Source organism: Brassica napus, chromosome A2, assembly GCF_020379485.1.
Source record: "Brassica napus cultivar Da-Ae chromosome A2, Da-Ae, whole genome shotgun sequence".
Lineage (NCBI taxonomy): Eukaryota > Viridiplantae > Streptophyta > Magnoliopsida > Brassicales > Brassicaceae > Brassica > Brassica napus.
In genome coordinates this window covers 2,425,301-2,452,056 of record NC_063435.1, presented here as the reverse complement: position 1 = coordinate 2,452,056, position 26,756 = coordinate 2,425,301, and the positions used below count along the sequence as shown (strand labels likewise).

General features: G+C 35.3%; 5 protein-coding genes and 1 long non-coding RNA gene across 7 annotated transcripts; 3 read left to right on the top strand and 3 right to left on the bottom strand.

The window, feature by feature from the left end:
- Positions 1-588: 588 nt before the first annotated feature.
- Positions 589-13,904, top strand: LOC106388053. The gene is made up of 5 exons (XR_002660468.2): positions 589-2,164; positions 2,254-2,337; positions 9,348-9,429; positions 12,482-12,585; positions 13,418-13,904. It is a non-coding gene; the product is annotated as an uncharacterized LOC106388053 (long non-coding RNA).
- On the bottom strand, positions 2,156-7,561 carry LOC125582525. The gene is made up of 5 exons (XM_048749267.1): positions 7,147-7,561; positions 6,105-7,024; positions 5,448-6,039; positions 4,688-5,385; positions 2,156-4,575 (listed from the first exon to the last, which is right to left on the bottom strand). Exons 1-5 carry the CDS (start codon positions 7,530-7,532, stop codon positions 2,828-2,830), a joined length of 4,344 nt encoding a protein of 1,447 aa, XP_048605224.1. The 5' UTR covers positions 7,533-7,561; the 3' UTR covers positions 2,156-2,827.
- Positions 13,905-14,372: 468 nt separating the features above from the next.
- On the bottom strand, positions 14,373-18,558 carry LOC111204492 (phosphoglucomutase-like). Of its 2 annotated transcripts, XM_022699388.2 has the most exons (18): positions 18,425-18,558; positions 17,877-18,098; positions 17,613-17,679; positions 17,292-17,472; positions 17,045-17,097; positions 16,739-16,827; positions 16,395-16,625; positions 16,249-16,313; positions 16,102-16,162; positions 15,913-16,030; positions 15,761-15,842; positions 15,616-15,688; positions 15,481-15,542; positions 15,303-15,398; positions 15,074-15,228; positions 14,891-14,987; positions 14,728-14,805; positions 14,373-14,635 (listed from the first exon to the last, which is right to left on the bottom strand). In XM_022699388.2, exons 1-18 carry the CDS (start codon positions 18,429-18,431, stop codon positions 14,528-14,530), a joined length of 1,845 nt encoding a protein of 614 aa, XP_022555109.1. In that variant the 5' UTR covers positions 18,432-18,558; the 3' UTR covers positions 14,373-14,527. The 2 variants fall into 2 exon arrangements, with proteins under 2 accessions (XP_022555109.1, XP_022555114.1); XM_022699393.2 differs by lacking the exon at positions 17,877-18,098 and having other exon boundaries at positions 18,425-18,531.
- A 164-nt stretch (positions 18,559-18,722) lies between these two features.
- Positions 18,723-22,049, top strand: LOC111204491 (maltose excess protein 1, chloroplastic-like). The gene is made up of 8 exons (XM_022699384.2): positions 18,723-19,183; positions 19,910-20,200; positions 20,324-20,413; positions 21,028-21,129; positions 21,217-21,335; positions 21,435-21,497; positions 21,567-21,628; positions 21,728-22,049. The coding sequence occupies exons 1-8, from the start codon at positions 18,812-18,814 to the stop codon at positions 21,808-21,810; spliced, it is 1,182 nt and encodes a 393-aa protein (XP_022555105.1). The 5' UTR covers positions 18,723-18,811; the 3' UTR covers positions 21,811-22,049.
- A 446-nt stretch (positions 22,050-22,495) lies between these two features.
- On the bottom strand, positions 22,496-22,983 carry LOC106411259 (polcalcin Bra n 1). Its single transcript, XM_013851984.3, has one exon. The coding sequence runs from the start codon at positions 22,922-22,924 to the stop codon at positions 22,685-22,687; it is 240 nt and encodes a 79-aa protein (XP_013707438.1). The 5' UTR covers positions 22,925-22,983; the 3' UTR covers positions 22,496-22,684.
- Positions 22,984-24,585: 1,602 nt separating this feature from the next.
- Positions 24,586-26,580, top strand: LOC106411256. The gene is made up of 4 exons (XM_013851979.3): positions 24,586-24,743; positions 24,843-24,913; positions 25,306-26,151; positions 26,232-26,580. The coding sequence occupies exons 1-3, from the start codon at positions 24,697-24,699 to the stop codon at positions 26,103-26,105; spliced, it is 918 nt and encodes a 305-aa protein (XP_013707433.1). The 5' UTR covers positions 24,586-24,696; the 3' UTR covers positions 26,106-26,151; positions 26,232-26,580.
- The last annotated feature ends 176 nt before the right edge of the window (positions 26,581-26,756 follow it).

Below are 26,756 nucleotides of genomic sequence, written 5' to 3'. Positions count from 1 at the left end.
ATCCCGTTATAACCAGATTTTAGATTTTTCGGTTGGGGTTAAAGTTTGAATTTTGGTTTGGGATAAAAAAAATACCCAAGCCTAATCAATATGGTTAATGAGCTTCCTACTTTCGTTTGGTTCGTTTTTACATTCGGTTTTCAACTGAAAACCAAATAAAAAGTGTTTTATTTTATATTAAACGTATATTTCGCCTATGTTTATTTCATTGATGCTCAAGAAACCGGTAAAAAATTAGTAGATGATGTATAAAGTACTAACACATAATCATGGGGATTATGTGGACTTTAATTGTTAATAAATAATTTTATTTATTAATTATATATTTTAAATTATATTGCATATTTGATTAATTTTGTGATTAATAAGAAAATTATTTTATTAATAAGAAGATTATTTTATTAATAAGAAGATTATTTTAATGAAACATTAAAATGAATATACTAAAAATTGGAAAATCATCATTTTTATAGATAAAAGAATGGTGACGTTGATATAGTTAAACTAATTATAATACACTTTAGTTAATTTAAATATATTTAAATCAACTTAGACTAATTTAATTGTATTGTATTGTGATTAATTTACTACTTAGATGTTGTCTATACTAATTTTAGAACATTAATTTCAACACAAAAAATGTAAATTTTTTGTTTCACCTTTTATTACTGTTAATTGATGAGTAAAATAATAACTATAAAACCAGTAGTTTATTAAATATATACTCTGAAAATGTAAAACAAAATATACTTCCTTGTTGGCTGATTTTCATTATAATGAAAACTAGAGATGGACCCGCGCGCCCGCGCGGGTGTTGGCTTTTGCAAGAATGATTTTTGTTTTCCATGTAAATATTATATACTTTAGATGTGTCACGATGTTAGAGAATTGTATCGCGGTATTAGTATTCTTTTTAATAACGTTTTTTTGTTTTCCATTGTAAATGTACAATTTTTTGTTTACAAAAAGCTACATAGCACATATATAATATTAAAATGTTAATAATTCTTTAATAATATAGATATGCTATCAATTTTATTGAATTTATGTAAACAAAGTCTTTATATTTCAAATTAAATTTATGTTTTTATAGAAAGAAAGAAGATTCATATTTTTTAACCATTCAATAATTTATTTCTTTAGATAATTTTTATAAACAAAATATTAATCAAAATTTCAATGAAAATGTAATTTAGATTATGATTTGGGCATGATGTTGCAAAAAAACAAAATAAAGATTATGATTTGGGCTGTCATGTTTTAAAAGTGGGTTGGGCCCAAAAAAAAACGTTTTATCAAAACAAACTCATTAGGTATCTGTTATTTTTTTTTCCGGGAACAAACGAACAGTTTTCTTTGTCACCGACAAAAATTGATAAAAAAATATTTTTCGATCAAAACAAACATAAGATCCAGACGACATGTTCTTCTGATTCCAAATCAAACCTAAGAATATGAGTGCAGATCGTAAGAGAAAAACGGTAACCACCCCTAATCACTATTAAAGCTTTTCCTTTTGCGAATCTTAAGGTTTTGTTTTATTTCTATAAAGCTTCTGTTTTAGAGGTTCTTTAGGTTTTGATAAATTTTGCTCTAGACATTGATTGTTGGCGATCTACATCATGTAGAACGGGAGCAGGCGTCAAGCTAAGAAACATTTCATAGAAGAGTAGTTTATAAAAATTCATGTCTTAACACACGGGCTTCATAGGAGAATACGAACAGAGAAGATGGAAGAGGATTTGAGATTATCAGAGTGTACATGGTAAGTATTTTTTGTTAATTATTCAATTAATTAGAGAATTTGGTAACTGTATATTAATTTGGTGATGATGTTTCTTGTCAAATTTCATTTCAATGTTTGCAAATTGACCCCTTGGCGGGCCTTGAAGAATCTGCCATTGTTCATTCATGAGCAATATAAAGGTGTTTCTCATTTTTGTTAATTATTTATTTGGTTTGTAAGTGTGTATATTTATTGGAATTGGCATAACAGCTTATGTATAATTCCCTCAAACATAGAAGAAGTTTATTGGACCTATAATGGAGTTGATAGATCGGGAAGTTCTATCAAAGGAGTCTGGTGAGGTTGCTTCTACAGAGAACCTTTTCTTTGGCAAGGCAGTGGAGAAGGAAGAAAGTGATTTTCGTGATCAGAGCCCAAGTAAGTTGAAAAGAAGTAAGGAGGGGCAGTTATTAATTTTGTGTACTTTTCTAGTGTGCTGAGCGTGAGTTTTTTTTTTTAATGAACAGATGTTGGTGAAAGAACGATCAGAAGCTATGAAGAAAGAAGTTTCTCTCCCACGTTCAGCAAGTGAATCCAGACAACAACTCACGGTTAGTAACTATGATCTTAACTTAGATGAAAGCAATGTAGATTTAGAAAGAAGATTGAACCATTGCCTTAGATAGTATTATATGGCTTTAGGATTGATTGAATAACGATGCATATCTGGGTTCTTGTGAATGAATGTGTTATAAATAACAAAGACGTTCATAAATATCTAAATTAAAGAAAAACACTAAGTATAACAGTTAAAGAAAAACTCTAATTTGTCAAACTAAAACAACCATCTTCAGAAACACACTAAACAAATTTGCTTAGAGAAAACAATCATGCTTGTCTGAATCATGAAAGGAACATAAACAATATAAATATAAAAATCACTTTCTGGTTGCGCACAAGTAAGAGATACCCTTACATCCCAACGATTCTCAATGCATCATCTGAACCTGCATGCCTCAAAAACAGTTGTTGGGGTTAAATTTTTAAAATATCTACAACAGCAGAAAAACTTAAACATAATCAGAATGCGAGAATACCTTATCACTCAGACTCTTCAAGGTTATTAAAAACCTCTTTGAAAACAACATTAGTAGTTTTCTGTTTAGCTTTACCATCTTTGTCGACAATCAAAATTTTCAGTCCTTTCTTTGATGTGACCCTTGAAACAGCCACGTATAGCTGTCCATGTGAAAACACAGGTCTTGGTAGAAATAAACCAACTTCAGATAGTGATTGCCCTTGACTTTTGTTAATAGTTATTGCGAAAGCCACAGCCAAAGGTAATTGCCTTCTACGCATTTTAAAAGGCAATCTTGTGTCTGATGGAGTGATCAACAATCTAGGAATATATACTGTATTTCCGACCTTCTCTCCAGTAATGATCTTAGCTTTAACCATAAAATCCATAAGTTGAGTGATCTGTAGTCTTGTTCCATTCATTAACCCAGCTGCAGGATTTATGTTTCTTAAAACCATAACAGGACATCCGACCTTGAGCCTAAGACTATGGTTTGGCAAACCAGAAACCTTTATTTTGTTGAGAAAATCAGGACCCAGAGCTTCATCATTGAATGAAATTTTGTCAATTGGATCAATACTATCTGCGCTGGTATATATCTTTTCTTCTCCTGCAAAATTACAAAACACTTGATTAGTACACAAATATGAATATAAGTCAGCTAATAAATCGATAGCAATATTTATAAAATTACCATCAAGCTTATCCAACATGTAATCATTGACCATATTAACATCTTCATTGGTAGGACATAGAATAGCTCTTTCTTGGAAGAATCTTGGATCTTTGTTTTCTTGTAAGGATAAATAATCACCATACACGGCTTTGCTGATAGCGTCTATAGGATCTTCAGAGTTGGTAATCAAAAACTCTTGAGGGATTTCGATCTCAGCTTCGCCATCATTAGGCTCTGCGAGTTTGCCTTCACCCACTTTTAATATCCAATCTGAGAAGTCCTTAAGATCATTTGCCTCTTCAGTTGTCAAACAACCAGATAGCAACCGCATGTTCTTTGTGAGTTTTAGAACTTTACAGTGCTCCCATAGATAAGAAGAATTCAATGTTGCCAAAACAATGTCTGCCCTACCACCTCCATTTATTACTGGTAGAACCTGTCTAAAATCACCTCCAAAAACAACAACTTTTCCACCAAAAGGTTTGTTTCTGTGTTTCCCAACAATATCAGTCAGACTTCTATCCAATGCTTCAAAACAATGCTTGTTCATCATAGGTGCTTCATCCCATATAATGAGCGATGCTTCTTTTACTAAATTAGCTTGATCTGTTCCATGAGCAAGCGCACATGATGAAAACTCATCAGGATTAAGAGGTATCCCAAATCTAGAATGAGCTGTCCTACCACCAGGTAACAACAACGAAGCAATTCCACTCGATGCAACATTAAGAACAATATCGCCTTTAGATCTAATAGCTGCTGATAGTAATTTCCAAAGGAAAGTTTTACCAGTCCCACCAAATCCATAAACAAAAAAAGTCCCTCCTGTTCCTTTAGTCACAGCATCAAGAATCTCATCAAATATTCTCCTTTGTTCTTCTGTCATCTTTGGAACATCTCTCTCAAGGGTTTCCAACAACACTTCGCGCGAATAGCTACGCTCATCCAGTATAAGAACATTTGAATCGTTAATACTTGATTTTGGAACCTTTGGCATATTAGTAAATCTCTCAAGTGAATCCCCGTTGTGTCTCAAAAGCTTTTCAATCTCTTGTAAAGCATAGTTTTGCTTCTCCTCATCACTCAACACAAGTCCTAGAAAAAGAAACAGAAACTGTTAAACACCTCTGCCACCTCAAGACATAAATAATCTCTAGATATATATATTTATAGAAATTTTATATAATTTTTCACAGTAAAGAATAACCTGGTCTTTTGAAATATATTCTCCGGTTATATTCAATATCCTCCGACAGACACTCCCACGTGTGTTCCCAAACATTCTCTGGTGATGCTAAACTATCATTATTAAGCATCATAGCAAAACACTGTCGTAAATCACTTGCAGAGCTATCATAACTTCTCCTCAACAAATCATCAATATACTCGTGATCATCGTCTAATAAGCCACGTGCACAACATGCTTCTTTGTAACTCTCGTAAAGAACACCTTCAAATGTCTTTATATCCTCATAACTGGTAGGACCTCTTACAATGTTCAACAACACGCGGAGATAATATGAATCTTCTTGTTTACGTGGAGCATAATTAATCCTGCCAAGACTAAATCCTCTTTTCCTTCTTTTGAATTTCTTCAACTTCTTATCGTAAGTAAAGAAGTTCGGTATTTCCGCATATGTGAGGGTTTTCGCAAGTGAATCGATCTTACACAACTCAAACCATGCTAAGAACATTGTATTCTCAATGAGCTTACGACTAACCACAGCTTCCATCTTATCTTTACCTTTGAATATAACATGTTGTTTTCCAGGAAGATGAAAACTAAGCTTCTCGACTGCAGTAGATCGATAATGAATTGGAAAACCGAAAGTTCTCCAGGCACCTTCACAGGCAGAAACATATCTACAACAAACAAAAAAATTGTTAACACACGCTATATATTTGTTCACATTTATATATATATTGACTCGGGTATTTCTTTTATGAAATGGAATCATGTTTACTACCTGCAGTCAAAAAAATCTTTGAATTCGTCTTTTATTTTCTCCACACTTCCATCAAGACTTCCCAATTGGTTTGTAACAACATGGTCAGGAGGTTCCACAGCCACAGTGACACGATCTTGACCTTTATTAATATACTTAAATAAGTATTTAATTGAGCCGGCTTGGTTGCACCATTCAACATTTATGTGAGCTCGGTAACGAAGAGAGAGTTCCTTATTGTAAGGAATAACCCATTGATTATCACATTTCACACCACTCTTCTCGACATAATTTTCCACTTGTTCACGCCTTCTATATACAGGAAACCCATCTTTATTAACGGTAGTCCTTTCAGCATATGGTTTTGGATATCCCTTAGAACACAATCCATTCTCAATGCATGGAGAATTCATATTCGCAGCTCCACATGGTCCATGCATCATCATGTCTTTAACAACTTCATAAAGATTAGGCTCTGTTGTTTTATCAGGGATTTCCGCAGAAATAATCTTGTCTATGTCATCTGTGGTGGGAAGCTTGTAGTCAGAATGCATGAACAGAAGAATGTGTGCATGAGGTAGACCACGTTTCTGAAACTCTATTGTGTACATAGCTGTAAAAAAAATTATTAGTAAGTATGAAAAGTTAAATAGATTAGATATATAAACATTAACTCACATGAGACTGTCTTCCCAAGAATGTGCTTCTTAGTTAAATCATCCATCAACGATTCAAGTTTCATTTTGAAAATCCGACAAATAACTTCTGGTCTGTCTTCTGGCTTCAAGTTTCTTGTCTTAAGGAATCTGGTGAGCTCTGGCCATTTAGGATTGCACGTAAAGGTGATGAAAAGGTCAGGAAATCCGAAATGCTTACAAATGGTCATAGCATCCAAATAATTGTTCTTCATGTATCTAGGACCACCAGTGAAAGAAGCTGGCAACACAAATTCTGTCCCTTGTTCATTCATATTAGTCCTCCCAGCATTTTCAGACTCTTTAATAGAGTCAAAACTGTCAGATCGCAAAGACGACTGATTCAACTTAAGATAGCGTAGACGATTAGACTCTATAGTGGTGTAGGCATCAACCAAAAACTGTTGAAATAGACGTCGAGCATGAAGGAGATGTCCCGACTCATTCTTGCGTTCGTGAAGACGATATGCAAAGAACTGCCTCATACTAATTGTAGCTTTCTTCTGTTTCTTGGTAGCTTCAGTAACACCTTTCTTAATCCCAAGCCTGAAACCATCTTCTCCATATGTGAACAGTAGAGGATACTGGAGTGCTAGATAGGATGCATGAATTTCATTAATTCTCATAAGCTTTCCTGAATGTTGTTGAAGCACTATATCTCTTTTATCCATATCAAGATTAAAATCGCCAGGAATTAATGCAGCCACTTCAGATGCCATAGGTGCGTTATAGGTTCTTCCATCAGTGAGCCTATCACTAATAATCCTCATGTGAAATGCATCTTCAGGATTTGTATCAAATCGTTCTCTGGCAGACCTAAACTGCTTAACATAGGGATTCACTTCATTCAACATCTTCATCAAAACCTCAATGATTTCTTCCTTCAAAGTATCAGCTTTTTTACTTTTACACTCATGCTACTGTTGCTGTAAAATACAACAAAAAAAACCCAAATGTTAGAATGCTGAACAAATCAGAGGTCGCATATCATAATATAACAAACTGTTCAAAGCATCAATGGTTACCTCAAACAATTGGCTCTGTTTTTCACTTCATTTTCAGTGTCAGCTATGTATAGCTGTCCAAATTTGGCTGTCTTACCATCTGGTGGTCTCAAACTCCCAAGTAGATGGTAATTTTCTCCGTGCAACTGAAACATATCTGGACCAACACCTTTCTTCACGGATCTTTCAACTTTTCCTCCAAGCGAAGTAAATGAGAAAACCATATTATAAGTTCTGAGATTTTTCTGAAAATGTTTGCTTAACTTGTCATCTCCCATCATTAACTTTTTCAGTACTTCTGGTGGTTCTTTTAGAAGGGGCAGCACAACTTGACCTTGCCCACAACATAAAGTAAAAGAAGGAGTATGTGTATTCCTGCGCCTGTTAATCCGTTCTCCATACCACATAATAGCACCACAATGGGAACATGTGTATGATGGATCACCCTCATCTATATAATCTGCATATTTAAAAACGACAATATACTTTTAATATTATAGCAAATACAATCATAATGAAATTCACATGCAAATTGAATATATCATATACCTCTTGATTTACATATAGAACTCTTTCTAAGAGGTTTAGTTTTTCTTTTGACTTCTGCCTAAATGGATATGTTATGTTTGCGTTAGATACATCTACGCCGAGATCATCATTTTCAGAGTCTGTAGTTTCTTGTGAGCTAACATCAAACTCTAGGTCAGCATCAATTTCCTCAATTATTCCTGTACAATGAAAATAGGTACAAAAACGTTAGGACAAAGAGGTACAATTTCTGTAACATCAATACTATTAAAACACATATGAAAACAAATCACCTTCAATATCAACATCACAATCATTCATTTCTTCTAGATCATCTTCAATATGATCATCGTGTAGTTGGTCTATATTGGGAATGTCATATCCAACTGATATTTTGTTCTGTCGTTGCTTCCTCTTGTTTGGTACATGTGTGGTGTTTGTCTCTGTTGACCTCTGATCTTTAGCTACACAATTTTGTAAAAATTATAAAAAACACTACCAAAAACATTCTTTTGTTTAGAAACATGTACTTCATTTTTTAAACCATTTGTTTAGATTTAGATACATATACATTCTTACATGACAAAACAGTAAAACAACTTCTCTTCTCTGTAGTTTTTGTAGACTGGTTTGAGTCCAGAGACACACCTGCAATCATGTATATTATTAAATAAGATCATGTAAAATTTTAGGTTTATTAAATAGACTTACCGAGCACACGTCTACGTTTATAACTTGGAGTTTTTGGTGTCCTTGTACACAGACCTTCTTGAGCATTATCAACTTCACTGAAATGTGTTTCACTGAAATTAGTAATGTCCCTGAGAACTGGTATTTTCTTCCTTCGCTGTAGACACTTCTGTAGTGTTTTATTTTCTGCTGAGCTTTTATCTTTAGCTACACATAGAACAAAACATTAGATATAACACTACCAAAAGGTTTATTATATTCACTCTCTTAGCCGATATTCTCCTGTGTACATATTTCTGCTTACATGATAAAGATGTCAAACAGCTTCTTTGCAAAGGCGTATTTTGATTCTGGTTTGACACCAAATCAACACCTGAAACGAAGAGAATGATAAGAAGATCAGTGCTTATTTAACATATCATTATTTTGAAGATGAAAACCACGTTTTAGTAAATCATTACCGAGAACACATCTGCGTTTGCAAGTTGGGGTTTTTGGTGTGCTGATATTCTGGCCTTCTCGCACATTAATATACTTAGAAATAGGTCGTAGATCCAGATCATGAAAAATTCTTTTAAAAACAGAACAGATAGCAACAGATGGTTGGATATTCCTCTGGTCTATGGTCTGGTTTCCTGACAGCGATTGTAATTTCAAACCTGTGTTATCATTATCCTTGTAAGAGATTTCTTTCGAAATCTGTCTTTTTCTTTTCATAGTTCGGTTGCCTCAGCAAAAGAAAACCCTTACTATGTTTTATGGACTGCAGAAATGAGGATTTAGGATGATCTTAAATATTAAATTTCTAGCAGAAAGATAGTTGTTAGTTAATTCCTTTTGTGTGTCACTTATGGTAACAGAATATATTTGATAGAATCTTTATTACACATCGTTTTTTAATTATTTTTTAAGTCAGTAAAATTGAATCCTGTTTAGTTATATTTGACAAAGCTCTGTGTCATTCACGTTTCTTAGATAACGTTTTTTTTAAATGATTTCTATAGGATCACTTGGAATGGAAGTTGCAAGTCCGAGAGAAGGGATGTTGTTACATAGACAGCATTGTTTTACTAACGGCATAAACAGGTATTTTCGAATAAACTTTTGGTTGTGTAGTTATCGTAGTGTACAATAAGATATAGAGTGTTACATGCTAAGTTTCTGGTTAGGTAAATATAGTAAGGACAATTTGACATCATAAGTCATAAAAAACAAAGTTGATTGAACCAAAATAGTTGTAATAAGATAAATAATAAAAACAAAATGATATGCGGAAATAACTGGGAAATTCAAAACAAAAGCATGAAAAAACCAAAACAAACAACTGGCCATATGTAAGGTAGTCCTCACATAACTAATCTTCCTTAATCTTCTCCACCTTGATGCTCTGAGCACGAAGCTTCTTAGATGTAGAATTCATGTCACTAAGCTCAGCATCTCCTTCCTTACGCTTGGAGAAAGGTGTTGAAACATCTGATGAACTCTCTATGTTATAATCAATCAAACGCACCTAATAATAATAAAAATTATTAGGATACCAAGATGCATATATAAATAATAGTTAGGATGGGTAATAACAATCTCCAGACCTCGCCGGTTGAGAGTGTAGATGAATTGGTCTCAATCAGAGATACTGGTTCTGAAAGTGATTCTATTCTATGAATGTGATTTCCAGACCAGACCTCAGAGACCTTAAAGGTATCAGAACCGTTGGCTACATTATCATTTGCGATGGAAATACCAAAACAAAAGGATTTTCCAACACAGTTTTTGATTGGAATAGGCAGAATATTTGGGTCTTCGATCTGTAAATCTCAAAATTACTATCAAAATTATACTTAAAGTAATAAAATAAATATCTCCAATAAACATTTGTTACCTCAGCATATGACCCATCCCAAAGTGTGTCAGCTTTTTCACCAATAATAGTTTTAGCTACAGTGTCAAGTAACATTAACTGGCATGACCCTGTGTCATCTTTCACAAACAGATGAAGCTTATACCTGCAGGTTTAGGAAATGTCAAACCATTATATTGAATGTTAGTAATTTTCAAGTAAGTCACGGCTGATAAACAATGAGAAAATAATATAATAATCTTGGGTGATTACTTGGGTGAGACATCAGTTGTGTTTGCACGACACACATCACAATAGAATACTGGCTTCTCAGATTCAACCATCTTACCACCGCCCTTCCTACCAACTCTGGTCGTACGTCGATTGTGCCTGTTACATCCAAAATAGAACCAACCCCAATCCGTGTCTATGGCTTCTATTGTACAGACGATTTTGCAGCTCTCAGCCTAAATGGTTACACAAAAGATTTTTGTAAACATATAATAATAGGATAGACTAACACTATGGAAAATATTTAATTGTTTGTTAAGTTACCTCAACAGCAAGATATATCTCAGAAATACACTTAATGTCAACCTCATTCCAGTCATCAACTACTTGCTTGATAACCTTATTTTCATCACTGCTACCCAAAAGAGCTAAGGGAAGATCAGTTTGCGACATCCTGAAATTCAACATAGTTTCTTTTAGTATAAATATTATACGCATAAACAATTTAAATCAACTTACTTCTGTCTAAAGTCAATAGCTTCCTCCATGATTGGGTTAAGCATCAAAACTGAAAAATCAAAAGCGTTGGTGATTTGCACTTCACCTATATATTTCTCAGAAGGTTGGAAACGATTAATAAATTGGTTAGATAAATAGAATGAGTGTAAACTCGATTTAAATAATTATGTGTATACCTCTAAAATTACTGATTTTGGCAAAGCGGATCAAGCATACAATAGGTTCATCTTTTGATTCTTCCACATGCGATTCAATTTGCTCAGCGTATGGTCCCCATAAGCAACATACCAGTTCATTCCCACTATATTTGGTAATCAGCAAAACACAGAAAATTTGTAGGAGACATCAGAATAGTGTCAAAACCATTAGCGCGGAAAGAAATACAAAAATAATACCTAGTATCACGCAAACGAAAGTTTACTCTCTTCCTGTTTTCACCAGTTTTCAATTGACAGATAGCTACTTCTCCAAGATCTACCACTTGGCCCATAACATCTGTTTAAGCAACATAATAAATTCAAATAACTATAAAGTGCTACACACAAAATAGAAAGTAAAGTGAGGATCGTTTTTGGTGCATACCAATCAGAAAAAATGTTTTGAGCTTTCCTGTTACAATTTCCTCGTAACTTGCTAGAGAGAGGAACTGATTTTCATCACGATAATCAGTAGGTTTTATCTTGGTATCTCCAATGACGGTGAGTTTGTATTGAAATTTTGATGGTCTATATTGACCTCCAGCAGCTGAAATCTTAAAGTTTTCAAGCTCTCTCCATTCTCCCAGCTGTATATCGCGTTGTACACGATACATCAGAGTTCTTTTGCATGAGGCATGAATTTTTTGACCCTGCAAAAACGTAGTATTAGATTCAATATAATTTGGGATGCCTTAATTAAATTAATTATAAACCTTATGATCTTACCGTTTCGTCAGCGAAGATGCACTCAAGAGATTCGCCCCCATAATCAGTCTTTGTTTTCCATGTATGAAGAAGCTTGAGTCGAATTCGCCATTCCTCTTTAAAAGGCTTGAGATCATTGATAAGAACCATTTTTCTTGAGGCAGACATGTTTGTTTTATGAGATGTGTGTGGATGTTAAAGCCGTCTTGGATTCGGTATATATAGATAAGTGAATAATTTAGGTCAAGAGGAGTTATGGACTGGTTAGATTTAGTGAGTATATTCTCTGATTTTATAATTGATCTGTTGTAAATATTATAGGATTCTTTGTAAATATTGTTAAATAGGTTGCCCGAAATTATGGTAACTAATTTAGTTTTAATCCGAACTAAATTATGAGACAATGTAATCTACAGCAAAAAGATATGCACCTTGGTATTCACGTTTACTTAGGTAACATCTTTTGTAAATCAAATATTTTGAGAAGATATAGAACTGATTTAGAAATATGGTTATAATTGCTTGCAAGGAGTTATTGCGTGGTTAGATTTTATGCGTATATTCTCTGCTTTAAATATGTTAACTAATTCCTATATTTTGTAAATATTATGAGAGTGGTATTTTAATATTGTTATATATGTTGACGCAGATCATGGTAACTAATTACGAAGGCAGCGGACGGAAATTATGAGGCAAGGTAATCTGAAGCAAAAAGATATGTTACTTGGAGAAAAATATAACGTGGAAAGAAAGGTTAGAATTAAATAATGATCATTAAATTAGTCAATCAAATCTTTAGAAATATATAGGACTGATTTATAAAATATGGTTATATAATCTCGCGAAAGTTATGGTAACCATCCGAAGATATGAGACATGATAAGGATATTTACAGAGTCTGGTTATGAAATATCCAAAATTATATGATTACACATTAAATAAAGACGATCACATAAACAATATTGACTTACATTGGTGCTAAATAAGTGAAGGGTTTATACTATGAATTAAACAATCTCACTTGATTTAACAAATATTTTTAAATGAGCATCGGAATTGGAATATGGATAGAAAGAATAGATCTGAAGTTTTAGGAGCTATTAACCATCGTAGTGAGAGTGTTCCACGTTAAGTTGCTGGTTAGGTAATTCTCTATTGGACTATTGATTATTGGCAAAACACATGCTTTTTCATTAAAAATGTGATTCAAAGTAAAGTAATGAAAAAACAAAGCGAAAATAATAAAGAAAATGGAAATTCAAAAACCAACATGAAACAAAACCAAAATAACAAACTAAGCATATGTAGGGTAACCCTCACATAACTAATCTTATTTTTTCTTCTCCATTGATTTTTTCTTCTCCATTGATATTCATAGCACATAACTTGTTGGATGTAGAATTTATGTCATTAAGATCACCATCTCTTTCCTTGCGCTTAGAGAAAGATGCTGAAACATCTTCAGATGAACTCTCAGTGTGTTGATCAACCAAACGAACCTAAGAACGGATCAAACGTTTAGCTCCAAACAAGCTCATTCATATATTGTGTACTTATATAATATAACCATATTCATACCTCGCAGGTAGTTAGAGTGGAACTGGTGACAATGGAATTCGCTGTGATGGACATCTTGTATAGATGCCTAGTTGGTCTGTATATCCCGGTTGCTGGGTAAACCAAGAAATTCTCGAGGAACTTCCATTGATCAACCTGTAAGTTCTTAACACGGCCAAGGAAGGCACTCTTACAGGTACAATGTATCTCAGATCCCTACAATAACAATTAGAACTACATTGGTTAGTCGTTGGCAACACAAAATTCTAGAAAACAAATAGATTCAAACAAAAAACATACCATCCTATCTTCAAGTATGAACTCGAAAGTGTCTTCTCCAGAATAGTTTGAATGTTGTGTCCACGAATGAAGAACTTTCACTTCAACCTTCCAAGTAGTTTTATATGGTTTGAGATTGTTCAACATAGTGATTTCGCTGTTTGTAACCATAGCCATAGTAAGTTAAAAAGAAAAGGTCGCCGACTGCTAATAAGAACCTAACAGAACTTTTATAATTGTTTTTTTTTTGTGGTGAGGTGTGGAGAAATCTAGATTATATAGGTAGGTGATTAATCTAGGTTATAAGGTTAGCTAAACCATATCGTTTAAAAGATAAATGGGCCACGAGAATTTGCAATTTTTATAAAGGTTTATGCTTGTTTAAAAATATACGAACAGTAATTAAACCTGTAGCCAAACAATATTCACTTAATATACTATCCTTATTTCCAAACAATCTCATTGTGTACTTCAACTTTAATAATATAGATATACTTTAAACTTTGTTTTTTTTTTAAAAAAGATACTTTTTCCTTTTTACAAAAAAAATGTCTTTTAGACATCTTTTACGCTGGTAGAAAATGATAAAATATACTAACATAACATTATTTAGTATACCATTAGTTAAAGAATTTTTTTTTAATAAACATTTATTGGTTAGTTAAAAGGAAATAAAGAATTTATGTATGGAAAATTTCATCAAGAATGCAGAATGATACTCTTATTTTGAAACAAGAAAAAAATATGCTAGAATGACATTTTTTAACAAACAGAGAATATAACTTTGTTTAGTTCCTTTTAAGAAAAAAGAAAAAAAGGACAAGAAGATTCCACAGGATCACAGATCCGTAAAACCAATTTAAGAGCGAGTGAGACTGGACAAAGCAGAGGTGTCCAAAGCATTGAACTCCTTCACTGCATTAGCAACCACAAGGCCTAACTTCACAGCATCATCCTCACTCTGCGCCTGCACGTTCCAAAAAATTGTTTATACATATTGAACTCCTTCACTGCATCAGAAACTATAAAGCCAAGCTTCTTATACGTATCTGTTTTTACCTCAATGTTAAGAGGAAGAACAGGGTCGTGGAGAGAGAGTCTGAGAAGAAACCATCCACCAAAGCCCGAAACACGGATCTATAAAGAGGAAATGTTTATTATTGCACTATATGCGCAGTTGAGGCATATGTTTAGGAACACAGAGAGCAATCTAGCAACTCACCCCTTCATAGTTAACTGAAGCCTTTTTAAGATTTGGATTTGTTTCTATTGAGTTCGACACTTGTTGCAGGACCGTCTCTCCATACTCCCGAAAATCTCTACAATCTTCAGTGGTTAGTGAAATGCAACAAACCAAAAAGAATAAAGTCAAGAACTGAAGTGAAAGTCATCAAGAATCATATACCTTCCTTCAAGGTCGGAGTGATTCTTATCGATTTTAAGCCTCAGTTCCAAAGCCACTTTGGGCTCATCAAGACCTTCAACAAGATCTGTTAAAACTTTGCTGCCACTTCCTTCACCAGCAGCTCTGGCTGAAGCCAGTTTATTCAATATTTTTACCTGCAAATGCCAAACTTTTTTTTATTGTCTCCATACATAGCAATCAATCAATGTAACTGAGAAGACAAGCTAACCATGAGATAGGCTCCATCATCGAGCCAATGATTCTCTTTCAAAGCTCCATGGCCACTGGTTTCTATAGCCAGATGTGTTTCTTCTCCAGTGGAGTTCTGCCAACACATTACAACTCACTATATCAGATTAAAAAAACATCAACTGTCAGAAAGATATATGATCATTTAGATTTATTACCAAGCGAATAGCTTCATCAATGACATTCTTGTATCCTCTTTTGAACCTGTGATGCTTTCCGCCTAAAACAATTTTTGTTCAGTGGAAACTAATACAGAAAAACAAAACAGCAACTGTAGTGAACTGTTGGCATACCGAGCTTCTTCTCAATGAATGAGGTTAAACCGTCAGAAGTGACACTGTCTGTAACAATAGTTGTGCCAGGGTGCTGTATGGACAAAACATCAGGACACCAAATTTTTTTGTTAATATGGTGAAATGGTTAGAGCATATCTCTTACTTCCTCTAGAACAATTGCTGAAAGCAAGGCAATAAGACGATTACGGTTGAACTCACGGCCAGATGAATCCACAGCAGCGGACCTTTCAGAAAAAAAATGTTTAAATATAACAATTTCTCCAACGTGACAGTAGATAGGTGGAGTTAGTATACCTATCAACATCAGTATCAAAGATGATACCCAAATCAGCCTTGTTATCAAGAACAGCCTTGGTTATAGCTTGCATTGCCGTCTTATCTTCCGGATTAGGGATATGATTTGGAAACATACCTGTTATCCAGAAGGTTTATTTGATTCAGATATTAATTAAAGATAGGAGGTAGGCCAAGATATACTCATACCATCTGGTTCAAGAAATTGACTGCCGGAAGTAATTGCTCCTAAAGGCTCAAGCACCTTGGCCTGTCATGTAGCAGATGAAGAAAGGATCTCAAAACTGCTTGAACTGATAATTAAGTTTCGAATCCTATAAACTATACTTGACTTACAGCAAAGAATCCTCCAGCTCCATTTCCAGCATCAACAACTATGTGGAATCCCTCTAGAGGCTTCTCTAAGATTCAGAAACGCCATAGATTAGCAGCAGATAAATGGGAGTTTCAATCTTTATTGATTATGCTACAAGAAGTAATACCTAAACCTCCTGCTGCTTTTCGAACTGCATTTACAAGACCAGAGGTGTATACTGCCATGTAGTCAACCTTTTTAATAGAAACTTCTCTTTGTGATTTCATAAGATTTTCATCAGAAAGGTTCTGGTAGATATCTGCAGCTCGCTCCAGAATGTTTTTGATATCAACCTTCCCTAGCCCTCCGTCACTGGTGAAGAACTTGAAACCGTTCCTGTTGTAAGGAAGATGGCTTGCTGCTCAAAATAAAAGCGTAATACCATATGAAGTACAAGATGGAAAAGTATCACAACGTGATGACTACTACTAAGAAAAATAACTACATGGGAACCGAGATCAATAAGAAGACCTGTTATCATGATAGCCCCATCAGCTGGGCACAAGAATGATTCATCTTCAGTCAATGTGCTATTAAACATTGCTGGTGTTGATGCTAATCTGCAAAAGCAAACATAAACCAATGTTCAAGAGTTATGCCTTGATAAGTTATATATGAAACGTGATTCAAACAATTTTCTGAGCCAGCAGCACTACAATCAAAGAATTATTGAATGTTGCATAGCTTCCATGTAAAAAGTGGGAATATAACTTTTGTAATATGTGGCTGTTATAGTACGATGAATAGTCCAGAAGATACAGGGTAGTCATCACTCACCCGAACTGAACAACATCTACTCCAGAAACACCGAGACCTCGAGAAACCGCTTCCTACAATATATACAATGGAATTGCAATGGACAAATTACTTTTCTCATTGCATAAAGAGATAGTGTTTCCAGAAATGAAAAAAAAAACGCATTGGGCTAAAAAAGTAGACTAATCGCTTAGAGGTAAAGTAATTTAAAGGCTCGAGTATTGCCACATGGAAAGCATCAAAATAAATCAAGGAACCAGATACATACCAGTAAGGTTGGTGCAGAAATGCGAGAGTCATGGCCAACGGACACTCTCAACTTCCGGGACCCAGCATTCTTCTTGTGCAACAGCCATTGCCCAAACGCAGCAGCTATGGCTTCAGTCACTGGTTCAGGAAGGCTTACAGGTTCCCCCTCAACCCCAGGGACTGCCACACCCCGAATATCGCTGGAGAGAAGGGCAACGAAACATAGCGTGAGTCAACATGAAACCATTCCATGATTCCAATACATACTCTCTACATGTCGTTGAACAGAGAATATTCGTAATGATGGTTAGCTGAGTGTAAGTGATGCATGGGGGTTTACCTGCCGTTCTGAAGCTTCAGAAAATCAGTTTTGTCAAGAGACGGCACAGTTGCACTTGACAAAGAAGCTGAAAAAGAAGGATCCAAAGTAAGAAACCCATTTCAACTAGAAAAAAGTGAGATTTAAGAAACACAAAACAACTCTTTACCAAGCAACATAGTGAAACACGAAACACAAATGCAGGGACATAAAAAGCGAACGAGTGACAAAGCTGAAGCATTGTTCCATGATCTAAACCTTTGATAACAAGAGTTTAGAACGGACCATTGCAGTAAAAAGATGTTTGCTTGGAAATAGGAGTAGTAGTCTGGTGGTATTTGGACAAAGTAGTGTGGGCACGCATGGAAGAGTGGAGGTTCCCTCTTGGACAGGGAAGTAAAGCAGACATGTATGGGTTGTTGGGTTGTCTTTGGTAACGTGTCTTAAACTGCTTATTTTGTAGGTAGTAGCAGCATTGTTCTACATTAAACTTTTGTAAAACCTTTCCTGAAAAAAAAAAAGAAACCGTAGCATACGGAAATTTCATACTTCTATTAGCTCTTATTTTACTTCTATTTCCAAATTTCATACTAAATTCATCAAAAGGATTACTGAAGAAAAAAAAGTCAACATTTTTTCACAGATAATTAATTTCCTATGAATTGGGTATACTCTAAATCACTCTGATTAGAGTTTGAATCAATCAAACTCCGACAAGAACAAAAACACTAAGAAAATTACAGGATTCAACTGTTGAAGAAGGCAAACACGTATTGACTTATGTAAGACTGTAAATTGCAAAAGGAAAGTGAAATCATTTAAGAAAGTTATACCTTCCATTGGAGACACGCTGAAGAACTCACCGAATCAGGCGACGATATGAGTGTGTTCTAGAAATGAAGCCAAGCTTTTGGAGGTTGGTGAAGAGAGATTGAGACTTGAGAGATACAGACATTGTTTGGCATAATGGGCTCAATACATGGGCTTGGGCTTTTTCCCGCGAAAGATATGGGTTTGAGTTCGTTTAAACATAATTCGAAATTGTTTTACTAATTCCTTAGATTTTAGCAATTCTACCCCTAATTCTTCGAATAATTTCAATCATGTCCCACCAAAAATAAATTATACATCAGCCCCTGCCTCTCTTCATTTCACTAGAACACTCTCTATTTCACTCCTTCGTCGTCATCTCTCTTCCAGTGGAAGCTAGAACCATCGCAATGTCTCTCACTGGTAACCGCTTCTTGCTTCTCCCGACTCCTCTTCCTCGCGCTTCCTTCGTCTTTAAACCTCCGCTCTCCCGCATCCCGCTGAAGCGTACCTCTTCTTCCGCCGTCGCTGGCTGCCGTGTCTTATCTCTGACTCAGTGTAACCCGATCGTTTCAACTCGTCGCCGACTCGTCCCCGTTCGTGCAATTGACTCAGACATTCCTCATCCGATTAAAGAATACGAAGAATGGGACTCATGGACGGCCAAGTTCTCCGGCGGAGCCAACGTTCCTTTTCTAATGCTGCAGTTGCCACAGATCATCCTCAATGCTCAGAATCTTTTGGCCGGAAACAACACCGCCCTCTCCGCCGTCCCATGGCTGGTAACGAAAGTCCCATCGGTAGTCAGAGAAATAAATGAAAAAAACTATAAAAGATTAGGATCAGTCCGCTTATAGCCAATTGGTTTTAAGTTGGAAACCTGAGTATTATCTGAATTTAACACTGAAAAAAATCACTCTGTTCATATACAAGTGTGGTGTTTTTTTTTCTTTAGTAGTTTCATGAAATTGCAATGTTATGAAGTTTAGTTCATATACACCGATTGCTTCCACAGCCGCCGACTCGTCCCAGTTCATGCAATTGACTCAAATGAAATAACAGAAGTTCCGTCGTTAGTTAGAGAAATTATGAATAAAACTATAAAAGATTAGGATCAGTCAACTTATAGCCAATTGGTTTTAAGTTGGAAGCCGACGATCACCTAAATCTATTCATATACAAGTTTGGTTTTCTTTCTTCACTAGTTTTATGAAATTGCAATGCTCTAAAGTTTGGTTTAGGCGGCGCCTAGACGCCCCACTATGAGCCAAATTGGACATAAAAATTTGATTTTTCTAAATATCAGTCTAATCATTCAAAAAAGAAAAAAAATTGGCTACATGTCCGCCTAATCAATGATTCTCCTTATTTTTTTGAACAATCAATCAATGATTCTCTATAAAGAGTCTAACTACGGCATAGCGATTTCTTAAACATTGTGAATTTGTATAGGAAGAGTAAGCAAGAAGCATTGTAGAATCTGAAAGTGTACGTTTTATGGAATACAGGGGATGTTGACTGGTTTGTTAGGGAACCTTTCGTTGCTTTCATATTTCGCAAAGAAGAGAGAAAAGGAAGCAGCTGTGGTGCAAACGCTGGGAGTTATCTCCACCTACGTTGTCCTTGTGCAGCTCACAATGGCTGGAGCTATGCCTGTGCAGTATTTTGTTGCTACTTCCGCCGTTGTGACGGTTGGTTTGGTGTTGAACTGTTTGTTTTATTTCGGTAAGCTTGGGACGACTGTGTGGGGATTGTGGGAAGACTTTATCACTGTTGGTGGACTCTCCGTTCTTCCTCAGGTGAGCTTCTTTACTATCCATCTCGAAGTTTTGGCTTTGTTAAAAAGTTTCCATTTATGTTTGAATCCGAGCAGACACATATGTAGCTTGTTTTACACTGACATTGTGAATTTGAAAGTGCAGATTATGTGGTCGACTTTTGTCCCTCTGGTACCGAACAGTATATTGCCTGGGACGACTGCTTTTGTCATTGCTGTAGCGGCTGTAATTATGGTAAAGCTTTCAAGTACTCATGCTTAAAATTTGTTTTCTCCTTACTTTTCCATGTAAGTAGCGTACACATTCTTCAGTCATTTCAGTCACTATAGCCTCTAGGATACTTTTTTCAAACCTTTTTAACAAATTGTCACTTTTATTAGCTTTAGATAGTATCCAGAGGAGTTGAAAGGAAAATTATACTTGACTAGAAACTAAGTTAGTGACAGAATTTTAGTCGCTGGAACAAAATTGTTCTGCAAACACTGACTGCATTTCTCAACTTTGTTGACCTTTGATGTAACATGCAGCTTACTGCATTTCTAAACTTTGTAAACCTTTGATGTAACATTGAGCTAACTTCAGACGCCAAACCTTTTCCCTTGCAACTTTCCTTGTGTTCTATCTTTGGCTTTATGCACAAAAACACATGTCAGGAATTATTCTTCAGTTATAGAAAGAAGGAAAGGGTGGTTAGATGATTTTCTTCAGATGCTTTTTCTATAGGTCTCGTGTTTGGTTTCTCTGACTTCTGATATATGGGCTCATAGATCCTTCAAAACAACTCTTAAGATGTGTAGCTGGATGAATTATTCTTCTTTTCTCTTAGTTTTCCCCTGCTAAGAATGCAGGCTCGAACGGGGAAACTCTCAGAGGAAGGTGTTAGGTTTGTTGGGTCTTTGTCTGGATGGACAGCGACACTTATGTTCATGTGGATGCCAGTTTCCCAAATGGTAAAACCGGGCTCTTCTTTCTTTGAATTTTATGTCCTAAATGCTATTTTCTTATTGGATATCTGATGTTCTTCTTCAACCTTTCAGTGGACAAACTTCTTAAACCCAGACAACATAAAAGGTTTATCACCAATCACAATGGTACTTGCGATGATGGGAAACGGACTTATGATCCCACGAGCATTATTTATCCGCGATTTGATGTGGTAAAAGCTAAGCTTTCTCAGTTCAAAGCCGTTCAACTTAAACTATATTTTCACCCATAGTAACAAAAGTACTTTTTTGTTCATCGAACTGTGATGCAGGTTCACCGGTTCAATGTGGGCAACTCTCTTTTATGGATACGGGAACATTCTGTGCTTATACATGTATGAACCCTTGCACACCTCTCTTGAGTACATCAGTTTATCAATAATCCCGTGATTCTCCAAATGCAGGTTAAACTGCACCAGCAAGTCATTCTTTGCGGCGGCAACAATTGGTTTGATCTCATGGATAGGTTCATAACACTCTCTTACATCATCATCCTTTGTTTTCCACATCAAATGTGAAATGTTCATAGAAAAAAAACTTGATTGTTTTGATTGTATAAAAACAGGACTTGCTTTGTGGAGAGATGCAACGGCTTATGGTCACAACTCGCCGTTTAGATCACTGAAGGAGCTGGTTTTTGGGCCGTAACACAGTAGAGTTAAAACGCCGGTTGCTTCAAGCAAGCAAGTATATAAGGTTTACTTGTTTGTGCCAAGGTACTCAAGGACCAAGTCCATTGTATTATATCCAAGTTCTTGTATAAAACGCATACTCAATGCTACTATTACTACTTTCATTGAATCATAATAGCTGAACCACAAGATGTTATAAGCCAAGTAAGCATTGCTCGGAAACTTATGGGTTTTAATGTTTATTTATGTAGCCTAGTTAGATGTGCATTAAATTTCATTTAATAATGTCTCGAGAGAAATAGAGTTATTCATTATACATGGGGATGGATTGGCTTGTTATCTACTAATAAGCAAATTTTTGTCAAAGGTGTAGAGATTCAGGTTCTAAAGCTTATAGTAGCTAAGATTATGTGCAAGTTACCAATTTAGATTGGCTATGTATGGTTACATGTTTTTATTATTATTATTTTTTTTGAAAAAATGTTAAATTAATTCAAACAAAAAAGCTGTTTTATACTTTGTGTTACATTGAGATTGATTTTTTCATAAAATCAAAGCTAAACATTTAAGAAGCTATCGTGTTTCAAACTAGTAGGCTAGGCCACCCGAATGTGCCTGGTAACGGATGGAAGAGAGTCGGTTACGCACATTGAGAATTTAAATGTTTTTATTATATTGAAAGCAATATTAAGAATGTGTAAACGTAGCAAAACTGAATTTATTAGGGAAATAAACAAAAATTAAAAATACTCGAGAGTATTCATTGAGAGATATACAACTCCAATGATCAGTTACATGAATTATAATATGGATAGTTTCTTAGAACCAAATCATATTGAAAAAAAGTATTAGAAAAATTCAAAAATAAGACGATGGCAAATACTACCATTCTAGAAAACTTTGGCAACATCCTTCATGAGTCCAGGATTGGCAGATGCAAACTCGGTGAATTCTTGAAACGATATGTTTCCATCACCATCAGTATCGATTTTAGCCATCATACGAGTCACGTCATCAGGGGTCACCGAGCCAAGTTTCTTAAGAGCTTCTTCAAGTTCGGCTGCTGATATTTTACCATCGCCGTCAGTGTCAAATTTCTTGAATATACGTTCGTGCTCAGCATCAGCCATAGTGTGTTTTGTCTATGTGTTGAAAGATGATTTTCCTTTTTGGTAGAGAAAACAAAGAATCATCAAATTATATAAGAATCTGAGTGACAAAAAAGTTGAGGATGTGCTTTTAGTTAGGAACTTTTGGAGGAATAACACTGAACAACCATTGAATTCAAATGGTCCGAGTTAAAACTAATTAATTTACCAGAATTAGGATGTGACTTGGTCTTTCACGAATTAACTGTAAATTTTTTTTAAAAAACAAAACAAAAAAAAATTAACTAGAAAACCAAAACCAAATATTTCAATTTGTTTCAAGTTTTTTAATAGAACGTAAACAGGTCCTTAAAGCAATAGCTTCTATAAATCACTATTTCAGTTCATAGAACAAAACTATATATGTCGTGTAAATTCCACAGTTAGAAACAAACAATCCTTAAACCAAAAAGAATAATAATACAAACAATCACCATCTTACCTATTATAAACCAATTAATACAGTGGACGTAAGACCAAAATATATTTTATACAGCCCTTGATAGAATAAACAAATAATATTCTGTTACTCAATTATAACAGAATATTATTTATTCTATCAATATTAATGTTCTATTTCTCTCAATATATATTGGCTGCCATAGTATCATATAATATATTCACATAAACACGTAAGAAAAAACATACATGTTCAAGGCTAATTTGCAAAGAAAATGAGGAACTATGTTGGTAATAGCAATCTTCATGGTTTGCATGTTTCTTGGAATCATTAACTGTGAAAATAAGTATATAAGGCCATCCAGCAGTTCATCGTGGTGGTGCAAGTGGTTGTAACCTAAGGGCAACCCCAACGGGAGATGAGCACAGTTTCTTACTATTAGAAAAAAAAATTCGACCAAAAAAGAAAAAAATTGAAAAAAAGTAGAAAGATAGAAGCTATGGGTTGTTGGTTAAGAACTTCAACAAAAAAAGCAGGATATTTTCTTACATGTGTTGCATTTTTATTAGTTCACATTATTTTTGTCATTTAAATTTAATTATTAACTGATTTAATATTCTAAGAACCTCTTGGGAAGATATTTCCCCCTTGGTAATGCTCTTATCCCTTGATGTGCAAGCCAAAGACCCGGCAGAATTGGCATAGTCGAGCATGTAACATTAGTAGTAGGTGTTGTCGTGGTGTTCTTCAGTATCCTATCAAGTCTACTATATGTCTGTATATCTATCTACGTATAACACAACGCTACTATATATTTCAAGCTTAAGTTTATTTGGTGGGTGTATGGACTCATCTCTACAATATTTATAAGGGGTTACTGAATATGATAAATTGGCAGAGGTTTAATCTACAAATTTGAAATGCTAATGCTGTGTATGTTTCGCAAGATTTTAAATATATATATGTTGGTGAAACACGGTTCTGAATTCTGATCTAAAGCTCACTAAACTAGTGTTTGAGACATCAAAAAAAGGGTTAAAATACATCAACCGTAGTCGGCTCACATAGATAAACATCATGAAACACTAGCTAATTCTCAAATTAAGTCAATATCATTATATAAACGAAACAGCATAGATACAATATACTGTAAATTAAAGTAACTGTAAAACTAAATGATAATTTTCTTATTTTTATTTTCTGGTAAATTTAACTGGAACTCAGTTCAGATAAAATTCTATACATAGGGTTAGTTTAGTCAATTATTAAAGTCTCCAAAGTGCCAAGTTCGAACTTTAGCTTGACACTCTGGTCATACTTTAGCCGTCGACTAAAGCTGTTAAAGAGAAAGGGGATGTTCCTGCGAAGAGTCTCTCCTCTGTTCTGTACCATAACCAAAAGGTTAGTTCCAGTTCGACTGTAATTCCATAGAGCGACAACAATCTCCTTTTAATCAAACCCAAATGAAATAAAACGGATGATTGTTTATTTCAATTATAGATCACAAAGTCGCTTCCTTTCGAGTCCGGCTAACTCTGCCCAAAACTGGGCATCTCGCCACTACTTACAAGGTATCATTCTTCGACTCAATTCGTACCGCGTGTCTTTTAAATATAAATAGTAGACAAGGTGTTCGTTGAAATGCCGCAGAGAGGGAGAGCTTACCTGTTCACGCCTCTTTTAAAGTTTCGATTTTTAATTGTTGTTGGAAAATGATAAAACTTTGAAACACTGTGGTAGGAAGCTAGTCCAAAGATGTGATCTAACATCAACGGTTGCATAATCATCCCTAAAGAACAATTGCAGCATACATTCTTATTTATCTGGGAACTGCAAACAATGGTTTAGTTAGACATAGATTAGTTAACAAGACTGGCGAATTTGATCTAGGATTAAGTGTTTGTAATGTTAATTGACTGTTTGTAGGCTCTAGTTACAGTTTAGTTGTTTCAATGTCTTGCAGCTACTCGTTCATACGCAAGTGGAGGACGTAAAGACTACAATCTCTTTGGTAATGTCAAACCAGGCGATGCTGACTTTAGAAAAGCCTGGGAGAAAGATATGAAGGATGATGATGATGATGATGATACTCTATGGTCAGCAAGTGAAGACGAAGCCAATGATAAAGGAAGAAACCGTCTTGAGAAAGAGGTTAAGAAAGCTAGGCAACAAGCTAAAGCCTCCTCAGATCTAATCGACGCAGACGACAGTGACGAGCTATACAGTGTCTGGTCCGGAAGCGACGAGGAGAAAACCTTATGGACCGGCGACGAAGGCGACGACGACGACGATATTCCGACAGAGCCACACCCAAACGAAGCATCTGACAAGTACTTGGACAAGTTGTTCGAGTTCGAGGAGAAGCCAAAGTACAGAACAATCTCAGAGCTGTTGAAATCCGAGAACGAGCCTGAGGAGCTTTCCCCTGGTAAGCAGGCGAGGAAGCTGGCCGTTGAGAACGCGTTGAAGAAGCTGAACAAAGGGCCTGACGGGCGTTACACTAACGTCTGGGAAGTGATGAGTGATGTGGATATTCTGATTGGTGCGTTTGAGAATATTATCTCGGGGCCTGAGTATGAAGAGCTGAGGAAAGGTGGACCCAAGAGGTTGAACATGCAGTTTTTTAAGGATATACAAACAAAGATGAGAGATCCAAACTTCAAATTCACGCCTGAGATAAAGCTGAAGCCTAAGAGTAAACTGGTGCCTAGGAAGAAATGGCAGAAGGCTCAGTCTAGAAGAAGGAAAGCTCAGAAGCGGTAAAAATCTCCTTGCCTACCTCTTCAAGGATCCTAATAGATTTTAACAGGTAAGTCCACTCATCATATTTACCAAATCTACATCCTGTAAGTTCTTGCTGCTATGTTGATTCATAATGGATCTTTCTAGTGTTAGAAGAATGCTTAGACAACAACAACAGCAAACAGTTTCAACAAGAATGAGTTAAAGAGTGTTATGACTGTTTCATCCTGATGCCAATCTTGTGAAGAATCGGTACCGTGATTAAACGCCTTTCCTTTGGAGTTATTCTAGGGGAGACTTTATATTCCTTTCTACTAAAGAAAGAAGCTTTTCAACGAAAAGCTAAAGATGCTTTGGTCCTTATTGGACATTTTTGTTGGAATAACACAGCTTTTCTGGAACTTGTAATGTTGACACTCTGTTGCCATTTGAAGCTTAACAAATCACAAGATGCTGATTTTTGGGTCTCATCTTAATATTCTTCTTTGTTTATTTATTGTTAATTTTGTATTCTCGTCGAAGCATTAGACAAATTCACCAACATTGGGTGCTTAGTTGGTCTATTATACCTATTTTCACTCTTGGGATTCCACTTAGCTTATGGGGGTATTGATGTGACTTCTTCGAATATTACTCAAGTAAATAAGTATGAAATAAATATTTGCTCAAATA

What these genes read in the sequence shown, in the direction of transcription:
- LOC125582525 (XM_048749267.1), bottom strand. Translation starts at nt 7,532, where the DNA reads ATGTGGTATGGAGAACGGATTAACAGGCGCAGGAATACACATACTCCT. An exon ending in AACAGAGCCAATTGTTTGAG is followed by an intron (nt 7,025 to 7,146) that starts GTAACCATTGAT and finishes TGAGTGTAAAAG; the next exon opens with TAAAAAAGCTGATACTTTGA. An exon ending in AAAGATTTTTTTGACTGCAG is followed by an intron (nt 5,386 to 5,447) that starts GTAGTAAACATG and finishes TATAAATGTGAA; the next exon opens with CAAATATATAGCGTGTGTTA.
- LOC111204492 (XM_022699388.2), bottom strand. An exon ending in AACATCTTTTTACTGCAATG is followed by an intron (nt 17,680 to 17,876) that starts GTCCGTTCTAAA and finishes CTTCTTTTTCAG; the next exon opens with CTTCTTTGTCAAGTGCAACT. An exon ending in TCAATTTCTTGAACCAGATG is followed by an intron (nt 16,031 to 16,101) that starts GTATGAGTATAT and finishes TCTGGATAACAG; the next exon opens with GTATGTTTCCAAATCATATC.
- LOC111204491 (XM_022699384.2), top strand. Translation starts at nt 18,812, where the DNA reads ATGTCTCTCACTGGTAACCGCTTCTTGCTTCTCCCGACTCCTCTTCCT. An exon ending in TCTCCGCCGTCCCATGGCTG is followed by an intron (nt 19,184 to 19,909) that starts GTAACGAAAGTC and finishes TATGGAATACAG; the next exon opens with GGGATGTTGACTGGTTTGTT. An exon ending in GACTCTCCGTTCTTCCTCAG is followed by an intron (nt 20,201 to 20,323) that starts GTGAGCTTCTTT and finishes TTGAAAGTGCAG; the next exon opens with ATTATGTGGTCGACTTTTGT.
- LOC106411259 (XM_013851984.3), bottom strand. Translation starts at nt 22,924, where the DNA reads ATGGCTGATGCTGAGCACGAACGTATATTCAAGAAATTTGACACTGAC.
- LOC106411256 (XM_013851979.3), top strand. Translation starts at nt 24,697, where the DNA reads ATGTTCCTGCGAAGAGTCTCTCCTCTGTTCTGTACCATAACCAAAAG. An exon ending in TTCTGTACCATAACCAAAAG is followed by an intron (nt 24,744 to 24,842) that starts GTTAGTTCCAGT and finishes TTTCAATTATAG; the next exon opens with ATCACAAAGTCGCTTCCTTT. An exon ending in ATCTCGCCACTACTTACAAG is followed by an intron (nt 24,914 to 25,305) that starts GTATCATTCTTC and finishes AATGTCTTGCAG; the next exon opens with CTACTCGTTCATACGCAAGT.